General features: G+C 43.4%; 2 protein-coding genes across 4 annotated transcripts in view; one reads left to right on the forward strand and one right to left on the reverse strand.

The window, feature by feature from the left end:
• Window positions 1-19,979, forward strand: part of ZNF385A (zinc finger protein 385A) — a 314,317-nt gene that overhangs the window by 173,226 nt on the left and 121,112 nt on the right. For 2 of the 3 annotated variants that reach the window (XM_042449888.1, XM_042449889.1), the window contains exon 2: window positions 6,164-6,348. In XM_042449888.1, the coding sequence (XP_042305822.1) occupies window positions 6,164-6,348 (185 nt within the window). The remainder of the gene's footprint in view (window positions 1-6,163; window positions 6,349-19,979) is intronic. The other variant, XM_042449890.1, reaches the window with a different exon arrangement.
• LOC121921591 (TBC1 domain family member 15-like) overlaps window positions 1-19,979 on the reverse strand; it is a 722,109-nt gene that overhangs the window by 97,930 nt on the left and 604,200 nt on the right. The window lies entirely within an intron of this gene.

Below are 19,979 nucleotides of genomic sequence, written 5' to 3' on the forward strand. Positions count from 1 at the left end.
AACCAGCTAATTAAGGTTAACACATTAACATTCAAAACAATAGCTAATGCTGGCATGTTTAGCCAATTTCACTAATGTTTCATACTCTTCCGGGGGGGGGGGGGGGGCAGTCAGAACACTGGTAATTTAACATCACCAGCAGCACACTACAATGGTGTTTGTGTACCAGTGTCAGACTGGGAGCCCAAAATGCATGTGAAACAATTTAGTAGGAAACATTTCCCCATTGTTTTTTCCAAGCTGAGTCACTTGCCTTGGTACTCCCCCCCACTCCCCAGATGAAGGTGGGATCAGTGCAGGGTAATGATGGTGGTGGTGGTAGATACAGTTTTGCAATCCTAACTCTGAGAAGTCACTACCTGGCTGATAGTTTGCAAGAATGATAAAGCTTTCCTATACTTTTGGATCCACCCAAGTGAAGTCGTTTCATTTGTGCTCCAAGCAAAACAAGTCTAAATTCTGTGCTCAGAATGCATGATGCAGATGACTAATATGCCATAGGCAAGTTGGGGCTATCAACCAATATTAAGTTATGTTTTTAAAATTGTATTAACTGTTTGGCTATTAAGAGACCAATCAATCTGATTTACCTCATGTGTTTAAATACATTTAGGTACTTTAGGAGTGAGAATCACACAGCCCTCTGCATAATGTTGAACTACAACTCTCATCTGCTCTTAGCCAGCATAGCCAGTGGTGAGAGACTGTGGGAGTTGTAGTCCCTACACCATCTTTAGGGCCACACATTCCCTATCCCTGATTCACCATAAAGCCTCTATCAAGATGACTTCATGATGTTCTTGAGAGGAGTGTTGCTGTTTTCTTCTAAATATGGTGTTCTGCTCTCTGCATTTTTTCAGAGCGATCAGAAAGAAAACTAGTATGGAGATGGGTTTTTCATTTAATGTGTTTAAGCCAGGATCCTTCTGGTTCTTGCTTGTTGATCACTTAGAGATGGGCTAGATATTAAAGTTTGCTTGTTGTTAGGTTTTTTGATTGATTGGTGGAGGGAGAGAGGTTGGTGGTGGCGGGAAACTTTTACTTGCATGTTAAATGTTCAGTTGATTTTTATCACTGCAATTAATTGTTTAAGATTTGAAATTCTGCAGCAATTTTGCTCCTTTTGCATAAATGTGCTGCATTAGCATGTCTTAAACCTTTATACATGTGAGTATGTGGGAATGGTATAATATAAGCTTAAGGGGGTGGGGGAGTTTTGCTGCCATGCAGTCCTAAATTCCACATTCAGAAAAAACAAAATTCTGCTGAGAAACCTATAGATATTTCATAGTTTCAGCACATTTATGGAATGTATTTCTGTTGTTTTACACTGTCACTGTATTGGGCATATGGAGATGTCCTCAAAGCACAGCACAAATACATGAGGAAGATGAAATACTGCCCACGAATATTCCAAGATTCTGAATGGTTAGGGTGCTGAAGGTGTTCCTGGCCCACCAAGGTCCAGTGTACTTCTCCTAGGTTTTGGTGGCCACTACAGCTGCATCTGCACTGCAGAAATAATGCAGTTTGACACTGCTTGAGCTACCATGGCTCAATGCTGTGGAATTCTGGGATTTGTAGTTTTGTGAGATATTTAGCATTCTCTGTCAGAGAGCTCTGGTGCCACAACAAATTATGAGTCCTGGGATCCTGTAGCATTCAGTCATAGTATCTCAAGCAGTGTCAAACTGCATTAAATCTGCAATGCAGATGCAGCCTGTGTCTCCTTCCTTTTGTGTCTAAACACTTCCCTGCTTGTTGTAGAGTAATTTTTCTGCTAACTTTACTTATTCTAAACTACTTCAAAGTGTATATTTAGATTTTTAAAAATCCTGTAATTGCATACTTGATGAGGAAAACAATTCCAAAATGTGTATTTAAATACAAATTCCTATGTGAACTCTTTAAAAAATTTAAAATGCACAATAGTACAGAAACCAGACTGAGCATTCTTATGAACGAATAAATGCAAAACTGACATATTCCAGGAATATGTGGATTAATATATATGTGGCTAAAGGATTCTATAGTAGCCCACCAAGGTCAGTTTCCAATATCATGGTTATGTTTATGAGGACAAGCAATGATATGTTTCTTTATGTCTAAATTTATCTGATCCATTTTCTCTTTGTGGTGATCAGGAGATAGAATCTACTGGACACATAGGGCCAAAACACACTGCAGAAATAATCCAGTTTGAGACCACTTTAACTGCCCTGGCTCAGTGCTAGGGAATCCTGGGAACTGTAGTTTATTGTGGCACTAGAACTCCCTGACAGAAAAGGCTAAATGTCTCATAAAATTACAGTTCTCAGAATTCCCTGGCATTGAACCAGGGCAGCTGAAGCAGTCTCAAACTGGAATATTTCTGCAGTGTGTTTTGGACCATAGACACGGTTGGACATGCTGCTCAGGGAATTAAAAAAGCAAAAACAAAACAGATGTTGTTGGATGGATGAAAACCCTGCAAGAATTTGGAAGTATGTGCACAAAAGTTTCAAAAAGCAGGGATGAAACTAACAAAGGCACAAAACAGACTGCCCCAAAAGTCCGGGCTGGCGGCGGCTGGTTTTCCTGTGGAGGGACGCCGCAGCAGCCAAACTGTCTGACATCCCTCCAACCCAAAAAGAACCCAGAAAAAACAGGTTCTTTTTTAGATGCCATGCGCACATCATGAATGTTCTATTGGCGCACTCATAACGTAAGTGACGCGCAGCAATGTCTATATGCTGCACGTCACTTACATCAAGATGGTGATCCCCCGTGTGGATGGGAGGCTGGCATGATGGCAGCGGCTGCAGCAGCACATTCTAGGGTTCCAGAGTGTGCAGTTGCCGTGTGCTCTGTAACCCTGGAATTGGCCCAAGGCCGGCACTTCCTGCTCGTCTGTCCCGGGCCATAGATCATTAAACAGACAGTCTATAAGCATTTAGAAAGGAATGCTATAATCACAAATATTCAACTTGGTTTCTCAAAAACAGTCATGCCAGATGAATGGTATTTGTTTTTTTAAATAAAATTGCCAGCTTGGTAGATGAAAGGAATACTGTGGATATAGCATATCCTAATTTCAGTAAGGCCATCAATAAGCTCCCCCATGAGATTTTTGCAAACAAGATAGTAAGGTGCAAGTTGGACACTGCTATTCTTAGGTAGATTTGTAATTGGTTGACTGGCCGAACCCAAAACGTGCTCACCAATGGCTCCTGTTCATCCTGGAGAGAAGTGACCAGTGGGGTGCCACAGGGTTCTGTCCTGGTCCCAGTGCTGTTCAACATATGTATCAATGACTTGGATAAAGGAATAGGGTGCATGCTTATCAAATTTGCAGATGACACCAAATTAGGAGGTATAGATAGTAACACAGAAGGCAGGATCAAAATTCAACATGACTTTAATAGATTAGAAAACTGGGCAAAAACTAACAAAATTAATTTCAACAGGGAGAAAGTAAGGTACTACTCTTGGGGGTGGGGTGGGTGGAATGAAATGCAAAGATATTATATAGCAGTACATATGAAAGGAATCTAGAGGTCCTAGTAGATCGCAGGTTGAACATGAGTCAGCAATGTGATGCAACAGCTAAAAAAGCAAATGTGAGTCTAGGCTGCATCAATGCAAATATAGTGTCTAGATTGGGGGAAGTAATAGTACCACTTTCTTCTGCTTTGGTGTGGCTTTATCTAGAATACTGCTTCCATTTCTGGGCACCACAATTCAAAAAGGATGTGCAGGGCATGTGCAGAGGAGAACAACCAAAATGGTGAAGGGTCTGGAAAACATAAAGTCTTATGAGGAGAGACTTAGGGAGCTGGGTATATTTAGCCTGGAGAAGAGAGGATTAAGAGGAGATATGATAGCCCTGTTTAAATATTTAAAGGGGTGTCATATTGAGGATGGAGCAAGCTTCTTTTCTGCAGCTCTAGAGATTAGGGCCCGGAACAATGGATGCAAGCTACTGGAAAAGAGATTCCACCGAACATTAGGAACACAGTAAGGGCTGTTAATAGTGGAATACACAGCCTTGGAGAATGATGGAGTCTTGTTCTTTAGAGGTCTTTAAACAGAGACTGGGTGGCCATCTGTTGGGGGTGCTTTGATTGTATGTTCCTGCATGGGAATGGGATGATAGTGGATGGTTCTTGAGTCTCTTCCAACTCTGTGATTCTATCTCACTACCACCAGGCGTTTAATCTCTTTCTGTCAATTTCACCTTACCATGACTGGCTTCTCCCCCACTTACTGTGGCGGAAGAGAGCAGGAAGAGAAAGCATGCAGTTTCACCTCTGCTCTTTCCAGCCTTTACAATAGGCACTAGATAATGTGCAATTACCACTGAACTTTCCAGGACAGATGGCTGGCTGCACAAATGGTTATGTAAGCAAGCTGGGGTAGGGGAGGAGAGAAAATTCCTTTTTTGGTGGATGAACTGTACATATTTATGCAAATATTGTTTGGAAATGCCATAGATATCAGCTGGTACTTGCAGAGTTTCTGATTACAAATCAGAAGTCTGCTATAAGGTTACACCTTATAGCAGAAAACTTGGCAGAAATACAATACGCAGTTCTGCTTATCTGTGCCTATAGTTGTCTAGTTGTTGTTTCATCCCAGTTTGCTCCATTGTTTAGTGTGAAATTAGCTCTATGCTGTCTAATTGCATATTACCCTGCAAAACAGCAGAGTAGATTTATGGCCAATGAGCCAACCTGTTTGCCATGAGCAGTCAGTCCTGGTCCCAAAGCTGGGACAGGAAAACTTACTTTTTTAGACTACAGCTGTCAGAACTTCCCCAGCAAGTGTTCCTTTGTGGTTAACCCAATATACATTTCTCTGAGCAGCACAAATGGATGGGCTTTAGATAAGGAGCCCTAGAATGACTTTGTTAGACATCAAATGAAATAAAAAGAACCCAAAAGTGAGAGAAAAAGCATTTAAAACATGAACATGAATTAATTAAAAAAAATTAATAAGCCAGCAGATAACGGTGAAAAGAATTTGTAATAATAATAATAATAATAATAATAATAATAATATTTTTTATTTGTATACCACTTTTCCTCCAGATCAAAGCGGTTCACAACATATAAGCTGCATGTCACAAAACAATACAATACATCAACAGTGACATCAGTGATCTCATACAATTAAACAAAAATGCTCTCTCTCCCTCAAGATGGTGGTCGGAAGGAGGGCTCTTTTCTTCTTCCAGGCGAGGTATTGTAGGTATTGTCAACCTATTAAAAGCCAGTTCGATGATCCTTTTTTTGGCTGTTTCAGCTTCATGTTTGAGTCCTGAGATCAAATGGCATTGGCATTTGGCTTTTTGATAAGAATTCACCAAAATACACAAATGTCTTTATATTTGAGATGGGAAGAACTTGGAAGACAAATGGAGAGTGGGAGAAACTGAGATAGGTTGTATACACATTACATAATTATATCAGTTTGATACTACTTCTGTCCTATGGAATCATGGGATTAGTTGAGAAGGCTTCTTCTGAACAACAATACTACAACTTTCTGGCAGAAAGTTCAGAATACCCCCTTTGCTTCTGCATGTCTTCAATTCATTTCCAACTTACGGCAACCCTAAGGTGAACCTATCACTGGATTTTCTTGTGAAGTTTCTTCATGGGGAAGTGCCATTGTGTTCCTTTGAGGCTGAGAGAGTGTGACTGGCCCAGGGTCATCCAATGGATTTCATGATGAACTACTTACCAGACTACAAATCCCATGATTCTGTACCAATGGGGCCATGGGAGTTAAAATGGTATTGAAGTATAAGGAAGATACAGCCACAGATTCTTCCTTACAGGCCTAACTCTGAAAGACATGGGTTTGAATCCTGTATATTTAACCATGTTAGTTCTGAATTAGGATGGCTGCCCTCTGTGCTGGAAGGCTCCTCATCTTTAGCAGCCACAAAGCAGGCAAGGTCAAAAGGGTCCTCCCTACACTGGAAAGTGCTGTACCTGTTCAGTTTGGCCAGTGCAAATGGGAGAGGACTTAATGCTAGAGTCACAAACTTGGTTATCTGGGATGGAAAGAACTTGAGGTTTGAAAACATGGGGATCTGAAAGAAAGCAATGCTGGTGGCTGCTCAGCCATCTTCAACACCACAGGCTCTTGATGCTTCCCTTTGTCTCTCCTTGCTTAGGCAGCCTGAGCCGGGCGGGCCCCATCCCAGCCATCCTGCGCCCGCCACCAGCCATGATGCAGCCGCCTCTCGATCTCAAGCCCTTCCTGTCGTTCCCCATGGAGGCACAGCCGGCCATGGGCCTCTTCCCAGGTTTCAACACGGTAAGGCCGTGGCTGCTTCCGGCCCAGGAGGTGCAGGCTCGGGTAGGACTGTTTGTATAACTCCTCCCCACTTTTCTCCTTCTCTTCCTCTGACCCCACCAAAAGGGCCCCCTGAACTGAATGCCTAGCCCCTGAGAATGCCAGCTGAGGCACCCAGGGCAGAAGAACTGCAGGGTGGAGTGGGGTGTGAGTGAGGGGTTACTGTGGCCCTGGCATTTTTGGTATACACATCCCATCTAGGAAGGGCTGATCATGCCTGCTTTCTTGACAACATGCTCCAATGAGCTATGCCTCATTTTTTATAGACCAAACAGGTTTTAATTCTTTTTAAGCATTTTGGCAATAACAAGTACATCCATTCCTATTAGCCAATACTCAAAATTAACAATATAATTATAAGACTATACAGTATATCAGGTGTAGTTATGTACAGCATGCCCTCCCCCATTGTGGGCTTGCCATCCACAGACTTCCTCCTTTATGCCTCACCACCACCACAAGTAGCACAACATGGAGGCACTGAGGAAGAGGTGCAGGCCTCCCTCCATCTCACTGCCACCACATGGTCCTACTTATGAGTAGGACCATGCGGTGACACTGAGAAAGAGGGCCTGCTTGCTGCCCCAAGGAGCCCTGCCCCCTACAATGCGTGACTCCTAGGGCAGGGATGCTGCTGATGTACCTCCAGCATTTCATAGATGAAAACTGGGATATGTGTGGTCAAGATGGCAGATGTTATTAATTAGGAAGAATACACAAGCTAGGAATGTCTGCAGCAGTTTGCTTTTGTCTTAGTCTACTGAGAAAGTGCAAGACTCTGCCCTTCTTCTCCCCTACTGAATTAACTGTGTGCAAACTACAATCGCCCCTCCTTTTTCACAGGGGATCCATTCCAGACCCACTCATGAAAATTGAGTTTTGCTTATATTTAAACCCCATTGGCTTTAATATAGGCAGGAGGTGCGCACATGCGCACCACAGGCACACACCCCATTCATTCTTCTTCCATTCATCCCTCATGCATAAGTGAGGGACGTGAGTTCGAAGACCATGAGAATGGAGGGAGGACTTTGAGTTCAGTGTTCTGCAACTGAACTGAGCTGAGGTCAAAGGGGGAACTGATGTAAGCAAAGGGCAAACTCATGTAGCAGCTGATGGACAAAGGATGAAGGCAGAAAGTGGGACGAGAAAAGAGAAACTGGGGTGTTTTAAAACAATCTGAAAAAGTGGGATAACAGGATTAATTGGAACTGTCCCAGCCAAACTGGAATAGTTGGAAGGTATGCATACATTATCAAATCACCTATAATAATCTAAATAAAACATTATATATCTATAGTTAGTTTCCATTACTAGTCCTTCTAATAGCATAATGTATTAATATCTGCTCTTCCAAAAATGCAGTTCATTATTTGGAGGCCTATCTCTGACATTCACGTCTTGAAAATCTGTTAAACCAGCTGCACCTTATTTTTGTCTTGTATGAAATATATGTGACTAGTGTGCCATGGGCAGACCTTGAATTCTCATGATTCCAAAGGGCCACCACGGCCAGTGTCCATGCTGGATGGAAAATGCTGGGATTTATAGCTTGGATAGGTAAAATGACCAAGCTCTGATTCAGCAAGCAGTTGCTACAACTACAGAGTCCCTGTCCAGGTGGGAAATTCTCTTTCTTCATCCAGGCCCATTGTGGGATCTGGTGATGAGGGCTTGCTAAGTGTTGAGAGTTGAGGTGCCACTCTTTTGTGGATTTTGGGATTTGGGGTCATTAAAGGAAAGAAGGCACAAGAAATTTGCTTTGGAGCTTATTAGCTTTTCAGACTCTGCTGCTGCTGCTGGCTCCCTGCCAAAACAGAGTCTGTCTTGTCAGTCCCGCTAAAAAAGGAGATGGATGCAAAGGAAAATAAACAGTGGCTGGTTGGAAACACTGGAGTGACGAAACCAACATAAGGATGCAGTCCTAGGGGAGGGGTGTTGGAGAGATGAGATTCACTCCTCAGTGCCTCTGATGTCCTTGATCTGTATCCGTGGAGAGCCATATCCTATCTCCATGCATGAGCTTCACTGATCTCCAAAATATGAAGCATTATGTGGGCACTGAGTAGTGTTTTGCTGCTTCATTGAGACTTCTAGCTCTCAAGAGCAGCTTTCAGAGGATCTGGAATGACCATGCTCTGAGCTTTGGTTAGGAAGCAGGACTTGTAACATATCTTGTGTTCAGGTGCCGTCACCTGGCTTTTCCACATTTCTGTGGCTTAATTCCCGTTGCATCAAAGGGAAAGGGGGCATTGCCCACCATGTGGCAGTGAGCAATGGTGGTGGTGGTGCTGTGTCCAGTCATTTGGTCCATTTGCCTGTGTTGGAGTACCCTCTGCTGGTGATAATCAGAAACTAGAGACCCACTGTGTGGCTGGGCTGCTAGGGAATGCAGGTGAAGGTCTCTTTTGTGACCTAGTAGCTTATTTGCAGGTTTTGATCCCATCTACCTTCTTTCCAGAATGACATCTTGACAACAGCTTCTCCAAAGGGAGAAATAAATAAATAAATGGATATATATTAGCTTGGCAAGCTGTAATAGATTTAATTGATAGACTGAACCTTATAACTTACAGCTGAAGTTTTTGTTTCAGACAAGCAAGAGGAAAATTAGGGATTTTTAAAGCTCAAAAAAAGGGGTCCCCCCCCCCCCCCACAAAATTCACATTTTGGAGGGGGGTGTTAATTATTGGTGGTGAGGAGGAGGAGGGGGAAAGCACAGGCATTATTGCACTGGAATGAAAAAAAATCTTGCCGTTGATAATGATTTTCTTCACCCTCTCGCACCAAAGAAAGCTTGTGAATATTGTGGAGTTGAAGGCTTTTATGGCACTCTTTTCCAGGCAAGCATTCTCTGAAGATGCCAGCCACAGATGCTGGTGAAACATCAGGAAGAAACTCTTCTTGGACATGGCCACATAGCCCGAAAACCCCACAAAAAAACTTGTGAATATTGTTTATAACCTTACCTCCCCGTGTCTCATTGTTCCAAGAACCTATTTGCCCCACTGCAACTTCACTGTGAGTTGTGCGCATTGATTTTTCAGCTTCTTAGATGACTTGTTTCTGATGCTGAAATGTCTATTTTGGCCTCTATGCAGTAGAGAGAGCCAGTCTGGGATAGTGACACAATACAGTGATGTTGGTCACCAATTCCCTGAGCCATAAGTTTTGTCCAGTGACCTTGGTCCCATCACATGTTCCTCTCTCTCTGTCTCTTTCCCTCTCCCCCTCTTTCTGTCTCATCCACTCTCTCTCAGGATAAAGCAAGTAGGGGGAGAGCCATGCACTCTGCTTTGAGCTTAGTGGAAGAAAGACAGAGTATAAATGTAGTTAATAAATAAACTAAACTGAAGTAAAGAAAGGGAGGGGATCTTTTTTTTTCAGAAGTTGCTTTTTCTTGGGAGTAATCTGTTGGCAATGAAGCCAAGGGCAGTCAGGGCCACTCTTCTTGTCCCTTTCTTTTTGTCTCTTCCTCCCTCCCTGCCCAGATATCTGCTGGGAAAAGGAGAGATGATGCTTGCTAGTTGCTACTGATCATGTGGGCTTTTGAAATCAAGCTGAAAACTAGTTTGCACATCCTCTACCAGTGTAGTATCAGGGAAGTAGCCAAGGGGGGGGTTCTTGGGGTCTGGACCCCCCCCTTCCATTTGAAAAATGAATGGTGTGTGCTACTGCGCCACCGCACCCAAGCCCCATTATAATGGTGGCACTTAGTCTGGACCCCCCCTTCCTAAAATCCTAGCTACATCCCTAGTAGTATATAGGTTGGACAGGGACCTGAGAGATAGAGATTCAAGCCCACACCTCTTCCCTAACTGCCAGCAGTGAAACTAGTGGAGTGACGTGGGGCTAGTCTCTCCCTCAGTCTCTCTCCATCTCTGTCTTTCCCGCCATGAACTGCTTCACAGGATTGTATCTTGATCTAGAACTGGGTGTTATTTCAGGCTTTCCTAAGATGACACACATAACTGCTATAATGTAAGATTTGGTGGTAAATGATGTAGCAGATGGCACAGAGCAGAGAAGCAATCCAGTCCTTTCGCCATCAGGGTCCAGCTTCCTCTCATAGCTGATGGTAGAATTAGGCCCACAAAAAGTCTACCTAGACTATATCCCCAGCTACCAATCAAATTCAGTCTCTATTGCTGGTTGTGGTGTATCTCCTCACCTCAGGCTGAGGGAAGATGGACTTGCAAGGTTTATATAGTGCATAAGCAAACAAAGAAAATTAAAGCACAAGTGTGACCCATCACTCTTCTCCCCTTAGCTATGAGAACTGTGTAAGCAGGTTAGCAGCAGAGAAAAATTCACTCCTCCTGTCCATTCTCAGCCTTCATATCTTTTCCCAGCCGCAAACTACCAAGCTAATGTAAAAAGTATCCAACAAGGCCACTAATACCAGATGACCCTATATGTATACCACACAGCTGTTTGATGTTTGTTTGACTGTCATACTAACAAGGACTCTAAAAGCCATCTGCCCAGTGGCATAGGCACTACAGGCTATAGCAGGGAATAGAAAAACTACATATGGTGTCTTGGGCTTTGTTGGAAGAGATGTAAATGCAATTGACTTGCAAACAAATGAAAAACACCAGCAGTGTGGATTGGATCTTGCTGATTCAGCTATTCCCTGCATGTATTGCCAGATAGATACCAACAGGAGGAGCTCCTGCCCTTATGTCCTGTGTTGGGATGGTTGGTGCTGTCCAGCCATAGTTCTTTGGAATGGTGGCAGCCCAGACAGCTATGAAACAAGGCTGAGCAGAGAGAGCAACCAGGTGTTCACCTGTCCCAAGCTGAAACACTCTAGTTTAGGACAGTCAGGACTCCTCTGATCATTAACAGCAAAAATCACTTGTGTTAGCATCACCAAATAATAGCTATTCAGCCTTCATTATGGAAAATCTAAGTTTTTTAGGCACCTTCTCTCTTCTGCAACTGGGACTAGGGAAATGCCAGTTCAAGTTGCTAGTGGGCCAGGAAATTCACTGACTAGCCTTTGGTCAGTCATTCTTTCAACCTGGTCTACCACACAAGATTGTTGCTTGGAGCATAAAGTGGAGAGGAGGAGAGATATATATGTAATATCTAAATCATTAGAGGAAAGGCAGAATAGAAACATAATTAATAAAAAATAAGATTTGTTGTTTTTTGTCGTAATCTAAATTCTCACAAATAACTGTATGAGGTATGTTAGGCTGTGTGAGTGTGCTGTTTAGTATCTCCTAACAGTATCTGATGAAGTTTGTACTTGTGTAGATTCAAACAAGAGTGTCCGTTCTCAAAACCGATGTCAGTCAATCCACGCACACACATTCAAACAACCTTACAAAATATCTTGCTCACTTTATTACTGCATCTTTTAGCTAAAATGACTTGTCTTGATCCTCTATATGCCTCCTATTTGTTCTATTCCTGTCTTTTCAAGCTCTGTTACCATAGTAGGACTGATGCAATGTTTTTGGAAATAAATCATGACATTTGGGTGGCAGAACTGGTCTTCTGAAATTAGATTATTACAAATTTTGCTTGGTTTTAAATGTGTGTGGAATGTTCTTACTTAAACATAGCCTGACCTTCTTCTTTAAATATTGCTTGTGGCCACTGCCTCTCCTTTTTCTGTTACCAGGAATTTGCAATATTACAGAATACCCACCAATGCAGCAAGCTAGTCTGTCCACTAAACCCATCTCAGAGATACTCAAAGCTGTCCTCTAAGGCAAGAAATATGTGTCTCTCAGCCAGTGGCATCACCAGCTAGGGTGTCGTCTGATGCAGAGGGTGTCACCCAGGAAAGGCATCCATTAACCCCTCCTGCATTGAAGAGAGAGGAGGGCCCAAATGGGTGTCATGCTTCCTCTGGTGCAGTCCAAACTCTCCCTGCTCCCCGCAGTTACGCCACTGCTCCTAGCATTCCTCACCATTGACAGTGGTGGCTAGGGTGGATGGGTGTTTTCAGTCCAGCAATATGACTTGCATTCCTGCCCTTAGGCACCTCCATTTTAGGTAAAGACAAACTGTGGGATCAATTGAATCCAAGTCATCAAGGCCAGCCCTACCCATAGTCAGAATGGGGGAACTGCCTGAGTGAGCTTCTTCAACTTCCTCATGAGCTCTCTGGAAAGTCTCCTCTGTTAAAGGATAGAGTAGTGAATGCCACGGAGGCTGCCCCTCCACAACAAGCCAGCTTCCCTTAGTGGTGGGGAAGGTTATTCTTCCATCACCAGTTGAAGTATGTTCCAGCTGCTTGCCCTGTTGATTTTGTACATGGAAATGATGAGCGGGTGCCATCTTGCCCTTCACCACAGGCAGCAAAACATCTTGGGGCAGCTTGCTAGGTCAGCCAACACACGATTTCTTCCCATCTCAGTTCAATAGCCATGCCTTCATAAAATTAGAAGAACTAATAGGAGGAACACAAGCATTTGTCAGTCTGCTACAGTTGGGACTAGACCTGTTTGTATACACTTATAGGGCAGTTTTACACAACCCAACACCCCATATATACTGCATTGGATTATGATGTCTACCATCCACAGCCAACATAGCGCTATTGAATGGGAGTGATGGGGGCTGTAGTCTAACATACCTGGCTGATGGTGCCTTGAGGAAAGCTGCCATAGCAGAATCTTTTCCCCCCAGATTTTATAGAAGATGGGGCTCTTGGCTTTTAAAGAAATGTTTGCAAGGCAGAATTCCTGCAGATTTCTCTTATCATTGCAACACTGGTCTTACAAAACTGTAATACTTAAAATTCATCCATGCACTGCCATTGTGGTAGTTACAAAAACTATCTCCTTGGTGGTATCTGTGAATGTGGGCAGTGACACATTTGGCTCAGGCTGCTCCTTGTCCTCTATCCCCTCTTTCTCTCTATCCAGGAGAATCCTTATCTTCTTTTCTTTTCCTTTTCCCCTTTCAACTGTATGTACCCTTGTGGCTTTATTGAGGTTCACTTGCAGCCCCTCCCAGAAGATGAGCAGCCGTGTGTGTGTGTGTGTGTGTGTGTGTGTGTGTGTGTGTGCGCCATGCATACATGCACTGTTCAGGGCTGTGTCTGCCATTTCCGTTTGTGGGTTATGAAAGCCATAATAGCTGCAATCAAGATCTTCTTGATTACTGCAGCATCTTAACCGCTGAGCTTTGTTTTCCTGAATTCCTGTCTCAGAATAAAATCCCAGTTCCTCTAGTATCCTAAAGTGGGATTGGCCAGAGTCTTTGACTTCATGTCTCATGTTGACCCATTAACTATGTAGGTAAAAGCTAAGATCCACTCTTCAATTCCACCTGGGTGTCATCCTACTGTCTTCCTGAGTCAGAAAGGTCCCAGATGAAACCTTCTGCATGATGGCCAAAATGCACAATGAGGCAATGTGGTATAGTGGTTTGAATGTTGGACAAGGACACTGAGAGACCAGGGCTCGAAATCCAGCTTGGCCATGGAAACTCACTGGGTGATCTAGGGCAGGTAACAGGAAGGAAAGGACAAAAGCCCTCACTGAACAAATTCTGTCAAGAAAACCCCATGATAGGTTCATTTTAGGGTCACTATAACTCAGAAAAGACTTTGGGGCACACTACAAGAACAACCCCACAAAGGTGTTTGTGTTCTTGAACTAAATGCTGCTCTGAAGGAAGAGGGGATTGTGAGTTTGATTGGGACAGTGGTGCGGGGTTGAAGTGTGTCACCATTTGTCTCTGCACAAATTTCAACTATCCACAGCCACACTTACTCAAATCTGATATTAGTTAATGCTGGTACAATGACAACAATCATGCTGGTACAACAACAATAGCAATCACTTTCTCTCCTTCCCATCCACTCATTCTGAACATGGAAAAAACTATTCTTCTTTTCAATTGTAACTCCCATAATGGTCCCAGTAAGCATGAACAATGTATTCTGGTAGTCCCCATAATAATTTTTCCAGGCTTGGCACACATGTACTAGCATACCTGACATCAGCTTTATGGGTGTGGTTAATCTAGATTGGGATAAACTATAGACAGCCTTCTTCTCAGCAACTGCATAATTAAAATAAAATAGAAAATTCAGGAAATCCCCTTGTATGATACATATGATTTGGCCCTGAGTACAGTTGCACTGTGAAGCAATCCACTTTCCCCTGTGTTTCGAGTAGGTGGGGAACCTGATGTCCTTGGGCATGAAAGCAACAAAAGCTTTTGATGTCTTTTCATCTTTTTTTCAAGACCCTCCTGGACATATGATTGCCTCATTTCTAGGGTGTACCCAAGTATTGTCTTCTGTACATGCACATGGGAAAAGTCTCAAATGTTGCTCTTGGCTGTTCCCAGGAACTGAATGTTTTGCCAACCTGAATTAATCTGATGGCCCAACCAAACCGTCTTACAGTCTCTAATGGCTACATCCACCCTGCTTTTTTGTTTCCACAGCCTATTCTGCTGTCCCTCTTCCAGGCAGTCTTCCCTCCCATATCTCTACCAGAAAATAGTATCTATTCTGCCCTCCAGAATAGATAGGCAACTTTAGGAGTTGCCAGCAAAACTCCTACTGAATCAGAGCTGGGACAAGATGGTATTTTGAGTAAAAACTCCCAGAATCCTCCAGCCAGTATGGCTAATTTTCCAAGACTTCCAGTCTCTAGGGTTCTTATTGGTTGACAGAATGAAAAAAAACAAACGTTGAGCTAAAACAGAAATTGCCCATCCCAATACCCTTCTGCTGTTTTAGCTGAAAAATTCCATGAGCCCAAACCAGCAAAACCATTGATCAGATTATGGGAAATGTCGTTAAAAGCATGTGGAGGACACAGGTTGCCTGACCTTGAATGAAAAGAATGCTTGCAAAAACAAACAAAAGAGGAGGAGGAGGAGGAGGAGGAGGAGGAGGAAAATGATGATGATGATGATGATAACATAATAATAATAATATAGAACAGGGAATATGTTTTGGGCAGTGATGCATGCTAACTGTGCTTTGTGTGTCGTAGTTGTTGAAATGTTGAACTGGGAACATGGATGGTCTATGTTCAAATCCTTACTAGGTCAAGGTCCTAGGTGACCTTAAACCCAGTCATTTTCTCTCAGCCTTCCCTAGCTCACATCTTAGTTGTGACGGTAAGGATAGTAGTGCAGGAGGAGGAAATCTGTATATGCTATCTTGAGCAAAATATAAACGTAATGAATAAACTTGTAAATAAAATCTTGGAAATCACAATTCCTGAATTTCTTCTCCTGACTCTTAAAATGAATATGGCTTTCCAGATGTTGTTGGAGTGAAGTTCCCATTATCGCTCATCCTGACCAAGCTGCCTTGGGCTGTTGAGAGTTGTAGTTTGACAACATCTGAAGGGCTGCACACTTCCCATCCCTGTGTTAGAGCAATCTGGATGGGAAAGAAGTGAGGTGTTATATGGCAGTTCTGCAGAGAAATTTGAAGCCTGCCACTTCACTGGAGCCAAGATCAAAAGGTCCATGGGGTCTGTCTTAATAACCCACCCAATTATTTTTCTCTCTCTTGCCTGTTATGGTTGATAAGAATGGGATTCAATAGGCCACCACTAGGGTTGGTGTAGATTAGGGCAGTCATTCTCAACCTTTGGCCCTCCAAAGGTTTATTTTTATTTTATTTTTTTTTTTTTTGGACTTCAGCTCCCAGAATCTCTGATCGTTGGCCATGCTGACTTCTGGGAGTTGAAGTCCAACAGCATCTTCAGAAACAAAGGTTGAGAGTCAGTGGTTTAGAGCCTTTTCAGGTCATGCCCAAGGAATCAGGGACTTATGGACCCTTGGCCTTCTCTATTGCTACCACTGTAATGCAGCAGGTGGAAGAAGGTATGTATGGGGTTACAGAGGGGTTCCCCTTGTGCCATAGGATCTCTAGCATAAGACCGCTTTCTCTGTCCACAGAGAGACAGATCTGCAGCATCTACCATTTATTAAGATGCCCACACCAAGACTGTAGAATTGCACCCTAATTTGTGTTTGAATCTGTTGAGGTTTACAGTTTGTTTGTTTTTTGTGCTGATAAAAGTTAATGTAAAACTGACCTTGATGAGTCAGTTATCCAATTTTTTGTTGTTGCCAATTTCTGGTTCACTACATTTTTATAAAAAGGATCTCATCTAGCTTTAAAATACTCCTATGTAGTAATGTTCCCCCTGTTCCCCAGGGGCATTGGGAGGGAAAAAAAAATGCTGAGGGGAAATTACATTATTTTTAGGGGTGCTGAGATCCCTGGGGTCATATGAAATGGACTTGGGATCTACATGCAACTATATTTTTAACAAGATTTAAAAACTCTTATTTTTCCAATTAATTTAATTCCAAACTCTAAGGGATCGGTTGTTTTTATTTATAGAGTTATGTTTTTATCCTGCTTTTCAGAGAAATATGATATCTCTGACTGGCGCATATCAACAAACAAGCAAAAAAGGCAGGCAGGCAGGCAGAAGATTTTGTCCTTAGGGTGACAAACTAAAACATCTAGTAATGTAGGGGGTGAGTTGGAGAAAGGTAAACTGCCTTTGGAATTGATTTGACTGCAATCCAGAACAGATCAGGAAGGCATGCTGGAAATTACAGTGCAACAACATTGGAGGGCCACAGCATGTACATCCAAGAGGATGGAGATGAGTTTGATCATACCAGAGCAACAGCTAAGTTGGAGTCTGGGTAATTTTCTCTTGTTGAACATAGCTGTTGCCAGCTCAGCCAGCAGCTTTTGTCCCTCTGGCCAATGTGTTTCTCTCCTGCTCTGCAGTCCCAGGCAACTAATCAGTGGATCATCTCTCTGTCTTTGGGTCCCATTACTGTATTCAATACTGTTGGTTTGGTTCAATGCTTTCCCTTGAAGAGTGAGTTGACTCTGTTAGGAGGAGTGAGGATCATCTGCTTTTATCATGTCACCTAGGATGGAACCACACGATAGCCTGTTAAGGGAAGGCTGGAGCACATGCGGTACTTTGCATTGCAACGCCTTAGCTAATATAGACTATGGGGTGGGATGATGGAAATTGCAGTTTTCCCCACATGTTCCCATTTGGATCTCTGATGCTTTAGGTTTCAACCCAAGAGCCAGTGTGGTGTAGTGGTTTCAGCATTGGAGAATAGGGTTCAAATCCCTGCTTGGCCATAGAAACCTGCTGGGTGACCTTGGGCAGATCACACCCTCTTGGCCTCAGAGGATGGCAATGGCAAATCCCCTCTGAAGAAACTTCCCAAGAAACTTTGTGATAAGGTTAGGGTCACCATGAGTGGGAAAGGGCTTGAAGGCACACAACAGCAATGGTGCCAGAAGCCTGTTAGCTTGGCTCAAAAGGTAAAACAAGATTGCAGGACTTGTAGTCTAAAACATTGAGGGGCTGAGGATGAAAAGTTTCCCAGCCCTGGTTTAAAAACAGTAAGGCACCAAGAGAGAAGGGAGAACTGCTGCACCCATTTTCCTTATGGATCCCATCCCCTGTCTTGCTTTCCAATCCTACTGTAGACCAAATGTAGAGTCATTGCTCTCCACCATCACCGTCACTTTCCTTCCTGATAAGGCCTTGCTGTACCTACATCAAAAGCAGAAAGGTTAATTGGTAGATCTTTTCCTGACCTGGATCTAAAAGTGTGGCTTAAGCTCCATTTCTGTAATTTTGACTTGCCAGGGTGGTGTTAAAGGTTGGGTGGGGAGCAGAGGGGAGTCCTTGAATTTGTGTGACTCTAAGGTCTTGTTCACAGGACACAACTATAGTGCTATGATTCTAGTTTTAACTCCCATGGTTCCTTCCTAGGGAATCCTGGGATTGGCAGTTTAGGGAGGGGCATTTAGGACCCTCAGGCCAGGGGCTCCTCTGATTCCTCTGACCAAACTTTAATGCCCAGGATTCCATACCTATAATGCCCAGGATTCCATGGAGTGTAAAAACAGCACTTGTCATAGCACTATAACCATGTAGTGTGAAAGAGACCTTAAACTAGTTGGGACCCCATAGTTTGGGGGACAAAATGCCAGTATGACTGCTGTTTCAACTCCCCCTCCCCAGTCCACTCAGGACAAGAAGGCTGTAGAGCCTGGGATGCTTATGAAATTCCCTCAGTAATTAGATATTGAAGAGGAAGGAGGGGCCTGCTGTATTTATGCAGATCAGATGTGGCTTGGATTAGCTGTTCCATGTGTATTAAGTTTCTCTTGTTGGTGGATGGAAGATGCCTAACGAGATTGTTGCTATGGTATTACATGTCCCAAATGTATCTTGTCCGAAAAGTGGCAGAGAGTCCTCAGATGCATTCCACTGCTGGAGAAAAGAAGGGTCTCTCTTCTGTTTTGGGATGCATCCATCGCACCAGTCCAAACCAGTATGGACCACATCCTATTACCTCTCATTCTGCCCCACTCTTTGGGGCACAGAAGAGCAAGGCAAGTCAGCTGGACAGCAGAGTGCTGGCTTTCCTCCTGTCACTAGGTGCTGCCTGCACCTGCTGCGGCAGAGTGACAGCAATTCAATCCGGCACGTGGCTCCAGCATTCGCCCCTCTGGCTCTGCATCGTGGGCACCGGTCCCTTTTCTCAGAAACTGCTCTGAATGGCTGGTTCCTGAGAAGTGATTGGTGCTCATACAATACCTCCTTGAAGTCAGCCTGCAAATTGCTCGCTCTCTCAGACACACATACGCAGGTGAAAAACAACAACTGTTGCACTGAAAGGGCTGGCATCAGCTGAGTCATAATATTTTTCATTGATGAGTGGCCTTGTTGTTGTTGTTACTGTTTTTAAAAAGCAATGTCCTATTCAGTCATAGAAGTCTCCATACAACACAAACGCCTCCACGTCTGTACCTTTCTTGCAAAGCTGTGAAAGAAAGTGGGATGGGGGTGCTGAGAGAGGAAGGCTTTCTCTTTCAAAATACAAAGCAGCTTGGGCCCAGTTCACACATGGACAGCAGAGGAGGGGTAAAACTGCTCCTGGATTGTACCACTTCAACACATGCAAGAGAACAGCATAGTGCAAGGGCTGGGGAAATGCATGGCCTTCCAAATTCTGCCAGACTGCAGCTCCCCAAATTCCTCACCGTTGGCTAAGCTAGTTAGGGCTGATGGGAGTTGCATTCCTACAACATCTGGAAGGATACATGTTCATCACCCTTAACTTGGTATATATCTGTCTGCATTACTATTTTGCACTGAGCTTGTGCTCATCAATCTCAATGTTCTGGTAAAAAGCAAGGTTGATCTCATAATCTTAATGTCCGTCCTGAATGTGCCTGAGATCACTGGATCATCTGTATTCCAGCATATCATGAACAGCCTCCAAGGGCAGGGTAGTGCTGTTTGGGCCTGCAATCACACTGGCTACACAAAGAGTCACTAAGTGCTTTTTAGAGGTTAGTTGGAAAGAGACAAAAACAACATGCTGCAATGAGTCATGTAGAGATACAGTGAGCAGCTTCTGCAAATAGGGACCCTTGTATTTATTGAATGAACCTAGTAATAGTCTGACAATGAACATTTAAGTTTTGAATGGCCATACAGTCATTCAGTAAATTGAAAGGTTCACTCATAGATAAATACTGTAGGTCCATTCAAAAATTAATTTCTGACTACTAGTAACAGTTCTGCAGTGTGTGTCCTGGCACCATATTTGGGAATGGCCAACTGTGAGTT

Source organism: Sceloporus undulatus, chromosome 2, assembly GCF_019175285.1.
Source record: "Sceloporus undulatus isolate JIND9_A2432 ecotype Alabama chromosome 2, SceUnd_v1.1, whole genome shotgun sequence".
Classification (NCBI taxonomy): Eukaryota; Metazoa; Chordata; class Lepidosauria; order Squamata; family Phrynosomatidae; genus Sceloporus; species Sceloporus undulatus.